This window comes from Xenopus laevis, chromosome 5L, assembly GCF_017654675.1.
Source record: "Xenopus laevis strain J_2021 chromosome 5L, Xenopus_laevis_v10.1, whole genome shotgun sequence".
In the NCBI taxonomy this organism is placed as follows: Eukaryota; Metazoa; Chordata; class Amphibia; order Anura; family Pipidae; genus Xenopus; species Xenopus laevis.
The window spans coordinates 163,540,800-163,558,921 of record NC_054379.1 but is presented as its reverse complement, the minus strand read 5'-3'; the positions used below and the strand labels follow the sequence as shown (position 1 = coordinate 163,558,921).

The 18,122-nt window shown below is 42.0% G+C and overlaps 1 protein-coding gene across 2 annotated transcripts in view; it reads left to right on the top strand.

Annotated features, from left to right (window-relative positions):
• hmbox1.L (homeobox containing 1 L homeolog) overlaps nucleotides 1-18,122 on the top strand; it is a gene marked incomplete at its 5' end in the record, with an annotated part of 52,143 nt that overhangs the window by 24,400 nt on the left and 9,621 nt on the right. The window contains 5 exon segments of one of the 2 annotated variants that reach the window (NM_001093630.1): nucleotides 2,223-2,272; nucleotides 3,296-3,766; nucleotides 11,833-11,918; nucleotides 12,695-12,805; nucleotides 16,863-17,019. In NM_001093630.1, the coding sequence (NP_001087099.1) occupies nucleotides 3,309-3,766; nucleotides 11,833-11,918; nucleotides 12,695-12,805; nucleotides 16,863-17,019 (812 nt within the window). 2 annotated transcript variants of the gene reach the window in all.

The window sequence follows — 18,122 nt, the reverse complement described above, 5'->3', positions numbered from 1 at the left end:
TTAACCCTTCAAATGTTATTAAAGGGATACAGGTGCTTCACCTTTAAGTTAACGTTTAGTTTGTTATAGAATGACGTTCAATCTTTATTTTTTCTTTATTCCTTCTTCTGACTTTCTCCAACTTTCAGGTGGGGGTCACTGACCCCCATCTAAAACACATGCTCTGTAAGGGCTTTAGCAAACGGGCAGATTCGGGGAGATTTAGTCTACTGGCGACTAATCGCCTTTTCTTCGGACGACAATCTCCCCGAACTGCCTTCCCCCAGCTAAAATGAAAAATCGATTGCGGCAATGCACACACAGCGCTTCGATTTCTGAAGTCACCCTAAGTTTCCTCGTGAGGCAACTTCGGAAATCGAAGTGCCGCAAGTGCATTGCCGATTAGTCAACCAGGCGACTAAGTCTCCCCTGAATGTGCCCGTGTGCTAAAGCTCTTAGCCTACACATTTATCGTTTAATTTTTATTACCCATCTTTCTATTCAGGCTGCTTTCTATATTCCAGTCTCTTATTCAAATCAATGCCTGGCAACCGAATTGCTGAAATTGCAAACTGGAGAGCTGCTGACTAAAAAGTGAAATAACTGAAAAACCACAAATAATAAAAAATTAAACCCAACTGCAAGTTGTCTCCGACTGTCCCTCACTACATCATACTAGGGATGCACCGAATCCAGGATTCGGTTCGGGATTCTGCCTTTTTCAGCAGGATTCGGCCGAATCCTTCTGTCCAGCCGAACCGAATCCTAATTTGCATATGCAAATTAGCGGCGGAGAGTGAAATCGCGTGACTTTTTGTCACAAAACAAGGAAGTAAAAACATGGTTTCCCCTTCCCACCCCTAATTTGCATATTCAAATTAGGGTTCAGAGTCGGTTCGGTATTTAGGGGTTCGGCCGAATCCAAAATAGTGGATTCGGTACATCCCTACATCATACTAACAGTTAATTTAAAGGAAAATAACCCCTTTAAGGTCCTATAGGCTCATGGATTTTATCATAAAGATAAATATGAATTTCCGGTATAAATAAAGCAGGTTTGCTATCAGGTTGGGATGGCAGTAATTCCATGGCATTGTTTGATGCCTCTCTTTGTGAACCAGCAGTTGATCCGGGTGCTGTCGGCTCATAACAAGGTTACGGCTAAACGAAATGAAAACATTTGCTGTTCAGTCAAAACGCTACGGATATCCAAGGACTCGTTCACCCCATTTCTCACCCCAATTAACCTTCAGGCTTGCCTTCAAGGAGTGTTTAGGAGATCAAGATGCTCCCCCCCCAACCTCTCTGTTGTGCCCCAGCCCTGCTATGGGAAGCCCTGCTGTAAAGCACATGCAGCAACGAGAGGAACATATGTCCTTGGGGCTGGGATTAATTGAAAAGCATAAATCTCACACGTACCTCACCCAGATTGGCATCTCCTGACAGACACCCAAGATAAATAGTTAACCAGTTAATTGGATTTAGGCAACATGTTCATTTTCTGAAGTGTCGGTGTCATCCGTTTATCTCATATCAACTCCCGTTCTCCTTACATTGCTTTTAGCCCACCCATAAATTGTCTCTAACACAGACCCCCCCCCCCACCATTCATCTCCTTTATGACAACTGGCCACGTTTCCTATTATATTTAACCCGACTCTACTAGTCTTTACCCAGGGGCTGGGACACGGCACCTGAGAAGAGGTAAGTGAGAAGGAAGGGGTTAGTCAGCATATAAACCATCCTTGCTATTTTCGGGATTATGCCACCAGACTTGGCCTTTAAATTTGCTCCCCACATTTACAGCCCTCCAAATATTATAGGATACTAGAGTCCTGCTGCAGGTCAGGTACCCTGGGTGGGGATTGAACGTATGGTGCTGCGACTCATAAATGAATAATGACATCACTCTCTGACATCATTTGTGTAATCCAGACTATTCTCTTTTATGCAAACAAAATACTTTTCAATATACAAGAATTAAATATTATGAATGGTTTTAAGGTGACATTCACATTTATGTTAATTTTTACATTTATGTTCTAAATAGACCTATTCTAAGCAACATTTCAGATGCTAGTTTTTGTATTTTTTTATTTTTATTTATTATACTTCCTTTTCTGCCTCTATCATGCAGCCTGCAACTGAAATTACTGGTTTATTGGCTGGGTCACAGGTTGACTGTGCCAGTTCCCCTTTATTGTTGTTTTTTTTTTTTTGATTGCTTATTGTTTTCTTTTCAGGTCCTATTCATCTTTTATTTTGATTTCAAAACTTCTCCTTGGTTGTTAAGGTAATACCCAGGGTACAAATAAGCACTCACCCCAAATCTCCCCGTAATTGGCCCTCGGGCCGGGCCCCCCATAACAAGGTTACAGATATATAGAAACATTGGGGTAACAGTCACCCTGCTATAGTTCCAGGGGTACCCAGGGCACAAATAAACACTCACCCCAAATCTCACCCTAACTGACCTTCAGTCTGGGCCCCCTTAGCTCATAACAAGGTTACAGATATATAGAAACATTGGGGTGTCACCCTGCTATAGTTCCAGGGGTATCCAGGGCACAAATAAACACTCACCCCAAATCTCCCCCTAACTGGCCTTCAGACTGGGCCCCCTTAGCTCATAACAAGGTTACAGATATATAGAAACATTGGGGTGTCACTCTGCTATAGTTCCAGGGGTACCCAGGGTACAAATAAGCACTCACCCCTAATCTCCCCCTAACTGACCTTCAGTCTGGGCCCCCTTAGCTCATAACAAGGTTACAGATATATAGAAACATTGGGGTAACAGTCACCCTGCTATAGTTCCAGGGGTACCCAGGGCACAAATAAACACTCACCCCAAATCTCCCCCTAACTGGCCTTCAGACTGGGCCCCCTTAGCTCATAACAAGGTTACAGATATATAGAAACATTGGGGTAACAGTCACCCTGCTATAGTTCCAGGGGTACGCAGGGCACAAATAAGCACTCACCCCAAATCTCCCCCTAACTGACCTATATATAAATTTCAGGACTATTTTTGTGTGGATTCTTGTACCCAGGCATTACGTTTGTAAATAGAGTGCCAGCTAATCACATTTATTTATATATATATATATATATATATATATATATATATATATATATATATATATATATATATATATATATATATATAGTACATTAGAGCTTAGTCAGTGAAAGCGGGGAACACAGAGTACAGGAGAGCATTAAGTGCATTGCCCCCTGTAGCCCAGAGCTGTGTGATTGAGAGGCATTTAGTGTTTATTATAAGGATAATAATGACTTTGCTTTTAATCTGCAGCCTGACAGAAACCATGTCACATTACACAGATGAACCTCGATTTACAATAGAGCAAATAGACCTCTTACAGCGGCTGCGGCGCACGGGAATGACCAAGAATGCGATTCTCCACGCGTTGGAAACGTTAGAGCGGCTCGACCAAGAGCACAGTGATAAATTCGGCAGGAGGTCCACCTACGGGGCTAGTTCCTACAGCACCAACAATGTTCCAGCCTCTTCCTCTACAGCCACCGCTTCCACCCAGACCCTTCATGGTGGGATGTCTCCCTCCCCAAGCAACAGCTGCGACACCTCCCCACAACCTTGCACTACCAATCAGAACGGGAGGGAAAGCAGCGAGAGAGTTGCCACGTCCAATGGCAAGTTGTCCCCAACGCGGTATCATGCAAATAGCATCGGCCCAAGGTCGTACAGCTTCGAAGCCTCCGAGGAAGATCTGGATGTGGATGACAAAGTTGAAGAACTTATGAGGTCAGTAAAGTTCATTGGGCAATAGTTATACTGTTGGTTGCTGGCTATTGGGGTTGCCACCATGGTGGTATTTGACCATCCAAGCTGATAAATCACCAGCTAGTTGCCAGTAAATTTGTCTTGCCCTTTAAATTCCTCCCTTCTTTTCACCTCTCTGCTGCCAGTCTTGCCTTCTAACCCCAGATCCCCCTTTTTCTCCGCCCAGTAGTGACACCCCGACACCCGCGGGACCTACAGGTTGGGGCCGGTTCTAGCTGACCTCAGCACTTCCTTATCGGTTTGTGGGCGGGTTTAGGTTCAGCTCTTCTGCATGCTCTCTCCACTCCGTGGCCTTACACTGCTGGCTTTCAGCTTCTGTTTTTATAGGCACGTGCCTGCCCTGCCCCTTTTGTGACATCATCTGCACTGCTGGCCTATAAATAGAGGGAGGAGGCGGGTGTGGGCGAGTCTGGTTCGGATAAAGAAAAAACCCAACCGCATATCACTACTGCCCAGTCTGCCCATCATCTGGCTACAATCTCCTTTTATCCACCAGCCCACCAATTCTTCCACCCCTATATTTCATAGCCCCGCCCCTAAGTGGTCGCAGCCTGCCCCCAACCTAAAGGCCTGTATTTGGAGGGAAAAATTTAACAAAAAACTGGCACTAGACACTATTTCACAGAGGGACTGTTGAAGTTCATTATCTGGGCTGCCATGGGGACCTTTAAAGGATAAGTAAACCTTAAAAATAAGTGAATATAAAATTGATGAGGGGGCTATTCTAAGCACTTTTGCAATCTACATTCATTATTTATTTATTTTTTAATAATGTACTGTTAATATGAATGAATTTTTGTTACAACAGCGCCACCTGCTGGTCAGTTTCCCACCAGTCTGACCAGCAAGTAGTCAAGGAAGTTGTCAGGAGAAAGAAAGAGGCTGATGTTCTTCTGCTTAGGAAAGATGTGAGAAAGGTTTCTAATTGTTTTCCTAAGCAGAAGAACATCAGAGCAGCCTCTTTCTTTCTCCTGACAACTTCCTTGACTACTTGCTGGTCAGACTGGTGGGAAAATGACCAGCAGGTGGCGCTGTTGTAACACAATTCATTCATATTAACAGCACATGTATCCCTTAATATCTTGGAATTAAAAAATAAATAAATAATGAATGCAGATTGCAAAAGTGCTTAGAATAGCCCCCACTCTATTGAGGTGTTATACAGGCATTTCCAGGATTTATTATGTTGGTTTTTAAAGGCCACTGATCCTAAAAATAGAGGTTATGAGTTTGACTTGATTAGGGTTTCTGTAGGATTCTGTATCATTTCTGTTTATGAAAAGTCCTGGTTTTTATCGCAGTGGGATTGTTATCAGTGCTGCTGTGTTTGGCCATATTTAGTGATGGGTCACAAGCCCCGCCCAGTTTATTATGTTCAGTGGAGCCGTTGATAACACAGAAGTCCTATGAGAAATATAAATCTCTGCTGAACTGGTTGTATTTCGCCTTACTTGGCTGCCTGAGATGCTGATCATGATTGGCCGGGGCTCTGGCCGGTACTTTATAAGGAGGAGGAGTAATTAGCGTAAGATGAGTTAAAGACGATCACTGCTTTCTCTTTGATCCCTCATTTCAGACCCGCAGAGCAATAAATCACAGACCTGAGCAGTCTCAGTGCTAATGAGTTTTACATTTTCCAGTTAGCTGCCTGACTCCTGACATCACACACTCCCATAATACTGATTGAACTGCGCGGCTCCTGCTGGATCTTCTCTCCTCTCTTCTTTGCTGCTGTCCTGTTAAAGGGGCAATTTGCTTTAACTTCTGGGAGCATGATGGCTTTTAATTTAATTATTTTCTAGTTATACTGCAAATTTCAGGCTTGGAAAATTGTCTCACTAGTTGCTAGGCGTTTATGACTATAGTAACCAAGTTGCAGCATTGCCCCCCCCCCCAAAGGCACATCAGATACTATGTTAATTTGCATGCATAAAAGTAGAATGAGAGGGAAGAAACAAAATAAAAAATGAAGACCAACTGGAATTATCCATATGTAACATACTAAATGGTTAATGTTGCTCTTTAATAAAGATTTTCTTACATGCATTACCCTGTGCTAAGCATAATTCAGTATGTACATTTTATGTATTTTGCTGCTTTTATAGGCAGTGTGCTACAGGTATGGGAAGCATTATCTGGAAACCCATTATCCAGAAAGCTCCTAATTATGGGACGGCCATCTCCCATAGACTGTATTTTTTCCAAGTAATCATAATTTTTCAGCAACATTTCTTTTTTTCTCTGTAAAATTAATAGAATATCTTGTACTTGATCCAAACTAAGATTAATGAATCCATATTGGAGACAAAACAGTCCTATTGGGCTTGTTTAATGTTTAAATGATTTTATAGCAGCCTTCAGGTATGAAGATCCAAATTAGGGACAGACCCCTTATCCAGAAAACCCCTAGTCCAGTGCATTCAGGATAACAGGTTCCATAACGATACTATCATGGCATAGTTTTATGGGATCTTTCTGTACAGACTATGAGCAAACTTAGGGGACTGTTCCTGCTGAATTGTGCTTAGTACAGGGAATACCTATGCTGCCATAGTTTTATGGGATCTCTCTGTACAGACTATGAGCCAATTTAGGGGCTGTTCCTGCTGAATTGTGCTTAGTACAGGGGAATACCTATGCTGCCATAGTTTTATGGGATCTCTCTGTACAGACTATGAGCCAATTTAGGGGCTGTTCCTGCTGAATTGTGCTTAGTACAGGGGAATACCTATGCTGCCATAGATTTATGGGATCTCTGTACAGACTATAAGCAAACTTAGGGGACTGTTCCTGCTGAATTGTGCTTAGTACAGGGGAATACCTATGCTGCCATAGTTTTATGGGATCTCTCTGTACAGACTATGAGCCAATTTAGGGGCTGTTCCTGCTGAATTGTGCTTAGTACAGGGGAATACCTATGCTGCCATAGTTTTATGGGATCTCTCTGTACAGACTATGAGCAAACTTAGGGGACTGTCCCTGCTGAATTGTGCTTAGTACAGGGAATACCTATGCTGCCATAGATTTATGGGATCTCTGTACAGACTATAAGCAAACTTAGGGGACTGTTCCTGCTGAATTGTGCTTAGTACAGGGGAATACCTATGTATGCTGCCATAGTTTTATGGGATCTCTCTGTACAGACTATGAGCCAATTTAGGGGCTGTTCCTGCTGAATTGTACTTAGTACAGGGGAATACCTATGCTGCTATAGTTTTATGGGATCTCTCTGTACAGACTATGAGCAAACTTAGGGGACTGTTCCTGCTGAATTGTGCTTAGTACAGGGAATACCTATGCTGCCATAGTTTTATGGGATCTCTCTGTACAGACTATGAGCAAACTTAGGGGCTGTTCCTGCTGAATTGTGCTCAGTACAGGGGAATACCTATGCTGGGATAGCTTTACTGTATGTCTCTGTACAGATTATGATCACACACAATAGTTCCTGTGGAAGCTGCTGTGCCAGGGCTAGTATTAGGCAACTGGGGGCTGTTAGCGAAACAAATATGCGATTTCCCACTCAAACACTGAAATCACTTTGGACATTTCTCATTTCTTTTCCTTAATTAGAAAATAGATTAGTTCAGTTTTGGCCTTTACTTGCCGTCCTATTTAATTTCATTGTATAATTAAATGCTTTTGTTTCCCAACCTTTCCACGAGCCCCGCTGGCTCACACAATCCCTCTGACGCATTTACTAGCCGCTTTGCCGCGTAACCCTGTGTATGTGGGGCGCCCGTGAGAAGGACTCGCTGTGTGACTGTGGGAGATGCCACTGTGAATGGCCAGTTAGATATTAACGCCAGTATAAATAACATTATAGAGGAGTACGAAGCTTTTTGGCAGCCATATTTTATCAAGTGCAGCTCGGGTTAAAGAGGCACCTCAGGGGTTAAATGCCCGTTTGTGATGGGTTTATGTTGCCTCACTAACTGCCAGTTCTTTGCTCTGTCCCAGTGCCAACTAAAACGTTGCCATTTTCTGCAATTCTAATTTATTGCTCGGAGCGGCTCACATTAAGTAGAGACTGCAGAAGGGCATTACCTGGATTAGGAACATGCACAATCGTATCAAGTCTTTTTCATTAATATAAAAAGAGAGGAAAAAAAAAAAAACTCCCTTCCATCAGAATTCGGCTGTAACCGCCCAAGGAATGTTCAAGTACTGCAAGCAATCAATAAAAAAAGTCTCAATAAATCTAATTTTTCAGCTCGGATCCCAGACAGGTTATATATTGGCTTTCTGCGCAGACACACGGCTATGTAATGCTACCTGTGATTTATTGTGCCATTATTTAACTGGGATGTGGCTCATAATGCTAAATCTGCTGTTTATTTCTCCAAATATTCTACTCAAGGACTTTCTTATACGGGAAAAGATCTGCTTAAAGGAGTAGTATATTATGGAATGGCTAATTCTAAGCAACTTTTCAATTGGTCTTCATTTCTTTTCTTTTTTTATAGTTTTTGAATTGTTTGCCTTCTTCTTGTGATTCTTTCCAGTTTCCAAATGGGGGTCACTGACCCCCATCTAAAAAAAAAATCAAATGCTCTGTAAGGCTACAAATTTATTGTTATTGCTAGGGATGGGCGAATTTAACCCGTTTCACTTCGCCAAAAAATCGCCGAAATGCATTACAGTGTATTGTAGACACATTTTTTTTGACGTGCAGCAATTTTTTTTCTCAAATTGAAGTCTATGGGCGTCATTTCCCTAACGAAACACTGCAAAAAAAATAAAAATTGCTCATCCCTATTTATTACTCCTCTTTCTATTCAGGCCTCTCCTATTCATATTCCAGTCTCTTATTCAAATCAATGCATGGTTGCTAGGGCAATTGGGACCCTAGCAACTTGATTGCTGAAATTGCAAACTGGAGAGCTGCCGAATAAGAAGCTAAATAACTTAATTTGTGAATTTCTTTCGTTTTTGCTTAACAAAAATAGCAGCTTTAGTTACATGCACAAGAACATTATACAGGGTGAATGTCTTATGTATTAAAGGACAAGTAAAGTCTAAAATAGAATAAGGCTAGAAATGCTGTATTTTGTATACTAAACATGAACTTACTGCACCACAAGCCTAATCAAACAAATAATTTATGATTTCAAAGTTGGCCGCAGGGGGTCACCATCTTGTAACTTTGTTATTTTATACATCTTTGCAAGACCAAGACTGTGCACATGCTCAGTGTGGTCTGGGCTGCTTAGGGATCAAAACAGCACAAGTCAAATAATATCTGCCAGAAGCCGATACAGCAAGACTGATTAATAATGAGAATATACAGACTGCACTGGGTCCTGTGTTGTCATGTAATGTGGATTTTATAGTTTTTGTATTGTTTAATACAAACTTTCTCCAACTCTGCAGAACCAGTGGCTGCAGCAAAATAATCCTCCAAATAGAATCCCAGTTTATCTGTTTAAATCTGGTTCCATGATCTTTGTCCCTGCAGCTGGAGTTGGAAACAGTAAAGGGGGTGTAAAGGCAAAAATAAAATCCAATACAAATCTCTACACAGTCGCCTACTGCTCTACAGGGAAACAAACAAAGCTGCTTGAGTTCTGCATGGCTGGGAAGTAAGGCGGGGGCTCCCCCTGCTGTTCATAAGTATGATTGTTTCCCTGCTCAGCAGTTAGGGACCGTCTGCCAATTCCTATCCACAGCAGTAAATGAAGGGAGAATTTCACTGCATACAGTCAGGTTTCTTATAAAAACGGTACACATTTTTTAATTAAAGTATATTGGAGATAGGTTTCTTTTTCATTAAAGAAAGTAAACATTGTTTTTTGTTTTTTTCCCTTAACATGCCCTTTAAAGGGGTGGTTCACCTTTCCGTTAATTTTTAGTAAGTTATAAAATGGCCAATTCTAAGCAACTTTTCAAGCAACTTCATTATTTAATTTTTTTATGTTTTTTAAATTATTTGCCTTTTTCTTCTTATTCTTTCCAGCATTCAAATGGGGGTCACTGACCCCATCTAAAAAGGAATGCTCTGTAAGGCTACAAATGTATTGTTATTGCTACTTTTTATTACTCGTCATATTCATAGTTATATTCCAGTCTCCTATTCAAATCAGTGCATGGTTGCTAGGGGAATTTGGACCCTAGTTACTAGATTGCAGAAATCGCAAACTGGAGAGCTGCTGGATTAAAAGCTAAAGCCAGAAATAATAATAAGTTGCAAATTGTCTCAGAATGTGACTCTCTACATTATACTAAAGGTTAATTTAAAGGTGAACCACCCCTTTAATGTAAACCACAGTTAATGTCACAATCTGTTTGTACTGTCCAGACCCCACTATTATTGTGAATATATTATTAAATAGCACTTGTCCCCCTGTAGAACAGGTTTAAATTCTGCTGTGGCCCCAAGCCCAGTGTTTGTGGGGCCAATCAGGAAGCGGCAGCACCCATTGGTCCCACAGATAATACCACAGTGAGGGGCTTGTGTTTAGCGGCAGTACATTTGGGGTTAAATTGCATGTCCCCCGACTCCCCGTAATAAGCGGCCGCAGCAGATCCAGCGCTTACATGACTTTGTTTTGTTTCTCTGCCGAGCGACTCCTGAATTATTTACCAATAAATTACCCCAGCGCTGCTGCTGCTTTAAATCCTGCTTTTTCTCCCCTCCATCTAATTTTACGGCTCAGGTTTTTATGTGGAAGTAAAAGATTGATGTCTCCCGTCAGTAATGAAACATTCTCCATGCCATATGGCAGTCATACACCTTATTCACGGTGCCTACAATTACCCTCATCCATCCTGCTGTTATGACACTTCTGATCAGATATGACACTCATTAAAAGAAATGTCAAGCAGTCGGATGCTTTATGCCATTTCTCTTTCCTGGCTTGGCCCCTGGCTCTGCTCGCTCCTATTATTTCCATTTCTAACCCATTTTTGGAAATCGCCCCACAATCCACTTTAATGTGACGAATTCACATTTTCCAACGCCATTTATTATGCCAGGTACCGGCTTAGGCTCTCGGCTGCGTAAATACCCTCACCAATGCAGGGCCTCGGGGTAATCTCACCTTTTATTCCATATATGCACTGACTTTATGGCTGCTGGTTCCTCTGCTTGGCCTGGGGTTTCTGATGGGTTAAATTATAGGCAATTACTCAGTGTCGGACTGGGATGCCAGGGGCCCACCAGAGACCTTAGGCTGAGGACCCACTTCCCAAACTATTATACCTCCTCTCCTCACTCAATCTCTTTAATCTCCTAGTCTCTACATAATAGACTCTATTCTTCCATTATTTAGCCTCTTTTTCTCATATATATATATATATATATATACTTGTATTGTGGCCAATGCACCGAATTCAGGATTCAGCTGGATAACGAACCAAATCATAATTTGCATATGCAAATTAGGGATCGGGGAGGAGGGATATCGCGTGACTTTTTTGTCACAAAACAAGGAAGTAAAAAATGTTTCCCCCTTCCCACCCCTAATTTGCATATGCAAATTAGGGTTTGGTTCGTTATTCAGCCGAATCTTTCGCAAAGGATTCAGGGGTTCATCCGAATCCAAAATAGTGGATTTGTTGCATATTTACTGGAGAAAAAGCCTGGGTGCGCTCTGCTGAAAAGTCATGAACATCATTTAAAGCAAGGCACTGACAGGACTTAAAATATGGTAAAAAAAATGAGTTAACGTTTATTTATTATTCCAACGTTTCGGTCTCAAGGAAGACGGAAACATTGGAATAATAAATAAATGTTATCTACACTGTGTCAGTGTATATCTTATTCCGTGCAACAATGCTGCTTCTCTTTCTGTTTGCATTTAATTCATTCATTAGTAAGTTAAAATAACAGAGCTTATGTTGTATTTAAAATTATTCCTTGTATATTTGTATTTATACATTTGGGTGGGAGCTGCCCTATTGTTTCCCTTTGACAGATCCAGCCCCACTAAGATATGGCCGTTGTCCATTAGGATTTCATATCTTGTGCATCGGCCTGTATCACAATGATAGACATCACACTTCAACTGTCTGTCTGTCTGTCACAGGAGGGATAGCAGTGTCATCAAAGAAGAAATCAAGGCATTTCTTGCCAACAGAAGAATATCCCAAGCCGTGGTTGCACAAGTGACTGGTAAGAAAGTCCTCCGTCTCTGTGCCCCCCAGATACCCCAGATGTTTCCCAGTTGCTGGATTTAACATGGTTGTTTATGCCTGAGATTTAAGACCCATTGTCCTAAACATCATGATACATTTATGGATTCATAAATTCAGTTTTGGCACGTTTTCCTTTCTCTCTTGCACGATTTTAAAGTAACATTTTTAAGCAGATTAAAGGGGAACTAATGGGAAATGCCCCCCATGTGTGATGTGGGTTGTTTAAAGGAAAACTATACCCCCCAAACAATGTAGGTCTCTATAAAAAGATATTGCATAAAACAGGTCATGTGTAAAATCCTGCTTCATGTAAATAAACCATTTTCATAATAATATACTTTTCTAGTAGTATGTGCCATTGGGTAATCATAAATAGAAAATTGCCATTTTAAAAAATAAGGGCCGCCCCCTGGGATCATAGGATTCACTGTACTCACAAACATACCAACAAACCATACATGTTAGGTCACATGAGCCAATTAACAGACAGAATTGTGTCTTTTGTTTCCACACTTCTTCCTGTTACAGTTAGAGTTGTAGTATATCTGGTCATGTGATCTCTGAGGCAGCACACAGACCATCACGAAATGGTGGCTCAAGGCAAGAGATGTAAAAGGGCAATAGTTACTTAAATATATATTCCAGTTTGGTAAGATTCTTTAATAAGCCACTTAATATGATATGAACTATCTGTTGCTTAAGTGTTCATTTTGGAGGTATAGTTTTCCTTTAAGAGGGTTTTCTGTGCTTCAGGTATCAGTCAGAGCAGGATCTCTCACTGGCTGCTGCAGCAAGGCTCCGACCTGAGTGAGCAGAAGAAAAGGGCGTTTTACCGATGGTACCAGCTGGAGAAAACTAACCCTGGTAAATGTATAGAGCATTTCTCTAAAACTTGAGTATTGTAAAGAATGTAATGTTTGTAGCCCAACTTGTGTTTCTCATATAAAATCACTGGTGAAAGTATAACCCTGCTATAGTTCCAGGGGTACCCAGGGCCCAAATGAGCACTCACCCCAAATCTCCCCCTAACTGGCCTTCAGGCTGGGCCCCCTTAGCTCATAACAAGGTTACAGATATATAGAAACATTGGGTAACAGTCACCCTGCTATAGTTCCAGGGGTACCCAGGGTACAAATAAGCACTCAACCCAAATCTCCCCCTAACTGACCTTCAGGCTGGTTCCCATTAGCTCATAACAAGGTTACAGATATATAGAAACATTGGGGTGTCACCCTGCTATAGTTCCAGGGGTACCCAGTACACAAATAAGCACTCACCCCAAATCTCCCACTAACTGGCCTTCAGACTGGGCCCCCTTAGCTCATAACAAGGTTACAGATATATAGAAACATTGGGGTAACAGTCACCCTGCTATATTTCCAGGGGTACCCAGGGTACAAATAAACACTCACCCCAAATCTCCCCCTAACTGGCCTTCAGGCTGGGCCCCCTTAGCTCATAACAAGGTTACAGATATATAGAAACATTGGGGTAACAGTCACCCTGCTATAGTTCCAGGGTTACCCAGGGCACAAATAAACACTCACCCCAAATCTCCCCCTAACTGACCTTCAGACTGGGCCCCCTTAGCTCATAACAAGGTTACAGATATATAGAAACATTGGGGTGTCACCCTGCTTTAGTTCCAGGGGTACCCAGGGTACACATAAGCACTCACCCCAAATCTCCCCCTAACTGACCTTCAGACTGGACCCCCTCAGCTCATAACAAGGTTACAGATATAAAGAAACATTGGGGTGTCACCCTGCTATAGTTCCAGGGGTACCCAGGGTACAAATAAGCACTCACCCCAAATCTCCCCCTAACTGACCTTCAGACTGGGCCCCCTTAGCTCATAACAAGGTTACAGATATATAGAAACATTGGGGTAACAGTCACCCTGCTATAGTTCCAGGGGTACCCAGGGTACAAATAAGCACTCACCCCAAATCTCCCCCTAACTGACCTTCAGACTGGACCCCCTCAGCTCATAACAAGGTTACAGATATAAAGAAACATTGGGGTGTCACCCTGCTATAGTTCCAGGGGTACCCAGGGTACAAATAAGCACTCACCCCAAATCTCCCCCTAACTGACCTTCAGACTGGACCCCCTCAGCTCATAACAAGGTTACAGATATATAGAAACATTGGGGTGTCACCCTGCTATAGTTCCAGGGGTACCCAGGGTACAAATAAGCACTCACCCCAAATCTCCCCCTAACTGACCTTCAGACTGGGCCCCTTAGGGGTGACTGTTACCCCAATGTTTCTATACAAGTTTACAGATATATAGAAACATTGGGGTAACAGTCACCCTGCTATAGTTCCAGGGGTACCCAGGGTACACATAAGCACTCACCCCAAATCTCCCCCTAACTGGCCTTCAGTCTGTATTATCCCAAGCCATGCTTTGTAGCAGCCTTACAGTTTGGGGATTCCTTTCTGTTAGTATTTGCTCAGGGGCCTGTGTTTGGCTTATTCCAATGTTAATAATAATGTTTTCCCCATAACAAAATAAACCTGTTTGGTGCCCAGTACCCCCACAATAAAACCTAGGAGGATTTGAAATCCTCAAATAGAAAACACTGGGGGGGGGGGGTAAAAGGGTTCCAAGTGTTCCAGAGCATTTATTGAGAAATATTGGAGGCAGTTGCTGATGCATTTTGTGCATGCTGCGTGCTTGGGCCAGTCATCCATATTTCAGTGCCGGGGGTAAACACCACATTACATTATTGGGTCCGACACTGATTTTCTGCTCGTATTCTGCTGACTTGTAGTCTTAAGTGGCCGCCGTGCACCCAGGGCAATATTTTTGCACAATACAATGAGTTGTTCTCTGTTTCTCGGAAGCTCAAACAATGCTCGTGATTTCATCTGCAGCAGTACCTTGTGGGGTTAGTAAATCACATTTCCAACCAATTAGGCAGCCTGATGCTGTGCAGCTCCCGTAATCACATTGCTGCCTGCTAGAAGCAAGACTCCTCATATTCTGTATGAACTGCACCCAGAGACCTCCCGGCAAACAAGGGCTCGTCCCTAATGTCATGTAATCTGTCTGTTCCTCTAATTACCCCCCATTTCCTTCTTTTATCCTGAAGAGATGATAGCCAGCATGCAGAGCTAACGACCCCACTGCTGATCATTGGATCACCTCTGTTAGAACTCATTCATTAGCGGATCCGATGCCTTTTCCCTGTCTTTTATCCTTTTAACTATCACAGTAGCTAAACCATTGGGCCTTGTATTCACACAGGATAAAGAGGGCATTTGGCAAGGAAATAGTAACCTAGTAAGTTAGGTTGAAAAAAGACAATGTACAAAATGGGGGTGTGGAAGCACTCTAAAGGCTAAGTAATAATATATTTAAAGGGATACTGTCATGGGAAAACATTTTTTTAAAAAAATGAATCAGTTAATAGTGCTGCTCCAGCAGAATTCTGCACTGAAATCCATTTCTCAAAAGAGCAAACAGATTTTTTTTTATATTAAATTTTGAAATCTGACATGGTGCTAGACATTTTGTCAATTTCCCAGCTGCCCCTGGTCATGTGACTTGTGCCTGCACTTTAGGAGAGAAATGCTTTCTGGCAGGCTGCTGTTTTTCCTTCTCAGTGTAACTGAATGTGTCTCAGTGGGACGTGGGTTTTTACTATTGAGTGTTGTTCTTAGATCTACCAGGCAGCTGTTATCTTGTGTTAGGGAGCTGCTATCTGGTTACCTTCCCATTGTTCCTTTGTTTGGCTGCTGGGGGGGGGGAGGAAGGGGTGTGATATCACTCCAACTTGCAGTACAGCAGTAAAGAGTGATTGAAGTTTATCAGAGCACAAGTCACATGACTTGGGGCAGCTGGGAAATTGACAATATGTCTAGCCCCATGTCAGATTTCAAAATTGAATGTACAAAAATCTGTTTGCTCTTTTGAGAAATTGATTTCATTGCAGAATTCTGCTGGAGCAGCACTATTAACTGATTCATTTTGAAAAAAAATTTTTTCCCATGACAGTATCCCTTTAAGTATAATTGAAGTGCTAGTTTTAATGCACATTCCCTTGTCCCCTGTCTCAAAAGTAAGTTTACAAAACAGGGGTTTTTTAGTTACAAAGTTATGATCATAAAGTTGAAAAGCCACATTACCACATCAAGGTAAACCCCATATGGCGGTCCCTAACTTGTTTGACTTTCAGCCATAGTATAAAAAGTCTTACTTCTCTGCATAGTAGCATTATCTGTGAATCAGTGTATGTTGAACCTTGGTTTCAGTGTAAAGGATCTATCCTCCCCCACCAGTATGTGGCTTTTAAGGGAGAGGAATTGTTCAAACCAATGCCCATTTTTAAAAGTATAGGGCCCCATTAGTTTAAGGGGGGGTATGGGGTGCTATTAAAAACCACATGAAGCTCAGCTACAGCTTCCTGCAACAATACAATGTACAAAAAGCCACATAATGGCGGGGGAGGATAGATCCTTCACACTGAAACCAAGGTTCAACATACGCTGATTCACGGATAATGCTACTATGCAGAGAAGTAAGACTTTTTATACTATGGCCAAAAGGCAAACAAGTTAGGGACCGCCATATGGGGTTTACTTTATTAATCTGAGTTGAGAAGAATTGAGCATGCTCATGAGCCAACAGGAGCCAAAGGAAATTCTTGAGGGAGGGTCAGAGTGGGTTAGAGGAGCAGAAGGAATCCTAAGTGATTAAGGGGATGCTGCAGCCTTACTATTAACCTTTGAATAACCAGAGTAGCAGGTATTTAGAGATTTCAAAGAGACTCTTCAGTGATTACATTTTTGCGTGGGGGGTTTACATGTCCTTTAATCATAGGTTCAATCAAGACTGGTGGTTCCAATTATTACCCAAGAAGCCACATGCAAACCCTGCTGGTCACTTTTGTTTCCCCCTCCTTGGTTTCCAGGTGCAACACTAAGCATGCGACCTGCCCCTATCCCCATAGACACAGACGCAGAATGGAGACAGACCCCACCTCCCGTCACCGCTACTTCTGGTACCTTTAGGTTACGGAGGGGAAGTCGCTTTACCTGGAGGAAGGAGTGCTTGGCTGTGATGGAAAGGTACGTCCCTAGGCAACCGCTTTACTGTGCTATCTATGTTTGTCATAGATCGGAAACCATACTTATTAAAGGGGAAGTAAAGTCTAAAATAGAATAAGGCTAGAAATGCTGTATTTTGTATACTAAACATAAACATGAACTTACTGCACCACAAACATAATCAAACAAATGATTTATGCTTTCAAAGTTGCCCACGGGGTCACCATCTTGTTACTTTATTAAACATTTTTGCAGGACCAAGACTGTGCACATGCTCAGTGTGGTCTGGGCTGCATTAGGGATCCTCCTAAATTATCAAAAAAGCACAAGTTAAATAATATCTGCCAGAAGCCGATACAACAAGACTGATCAGAATATACAGACTGCACTGGGTCCTGTGTAATCGAATGTGGATTTTATAGTTTATGTATCGTTTAATACAAACTTTCTCCAACTCTGCAGAATCAGTGGCTGAAAAAAAATCCTCAAAATAGAATCTGTTTATCTGTTTAAATCTGGCTCCATGATTTTTGTCCCTGCAGCTGCGGTTGGAAACCTTAAAGAGGATGTAAAGGCAAAAAATAAAATCCCATTTTTACTTTAACTGAAAAAGAAACCTATCCCCAATATACTTCAATTATAAAATCTGTACAATTTTTATAAGAAACTTGACTGTAGACTGTAGGCAGTGAAATTTTCCCTTCATTTACTTGCTCTGACTGCTGCAGATATCAATCTCTACATGGTCGCCAGCTGCTCTACAGGGAAACGAACAAAGCTGCTCGAGTTCTGGGAAGTCCCTCCCCCCTGCTGTTTGAAAGTATGATCCTTTCCCTGCAGAGCCGTTTTAGGGACCGACTGAAGTTTCCTATTTGCAGCAGTCAGAGCAAGTAAATGAAGGGAGAATCTCACTGCATACAGTCGGGTTTCTTATAAAAACGGTAGACATTTTTTAATTACAGTATATTGGAGATATATTTCTTTTTCATTTTCCTTTTAACTGACCCAACCATTAAGAAGATGGGAGTTCCTTGTTTGCACCCATAATGGCAATAATGTCTCCAGAGACCCCATCTTCTTATTGGTAGAGCCCGGTCTCTCTCTGCAGCTCCCAGTATCAGACA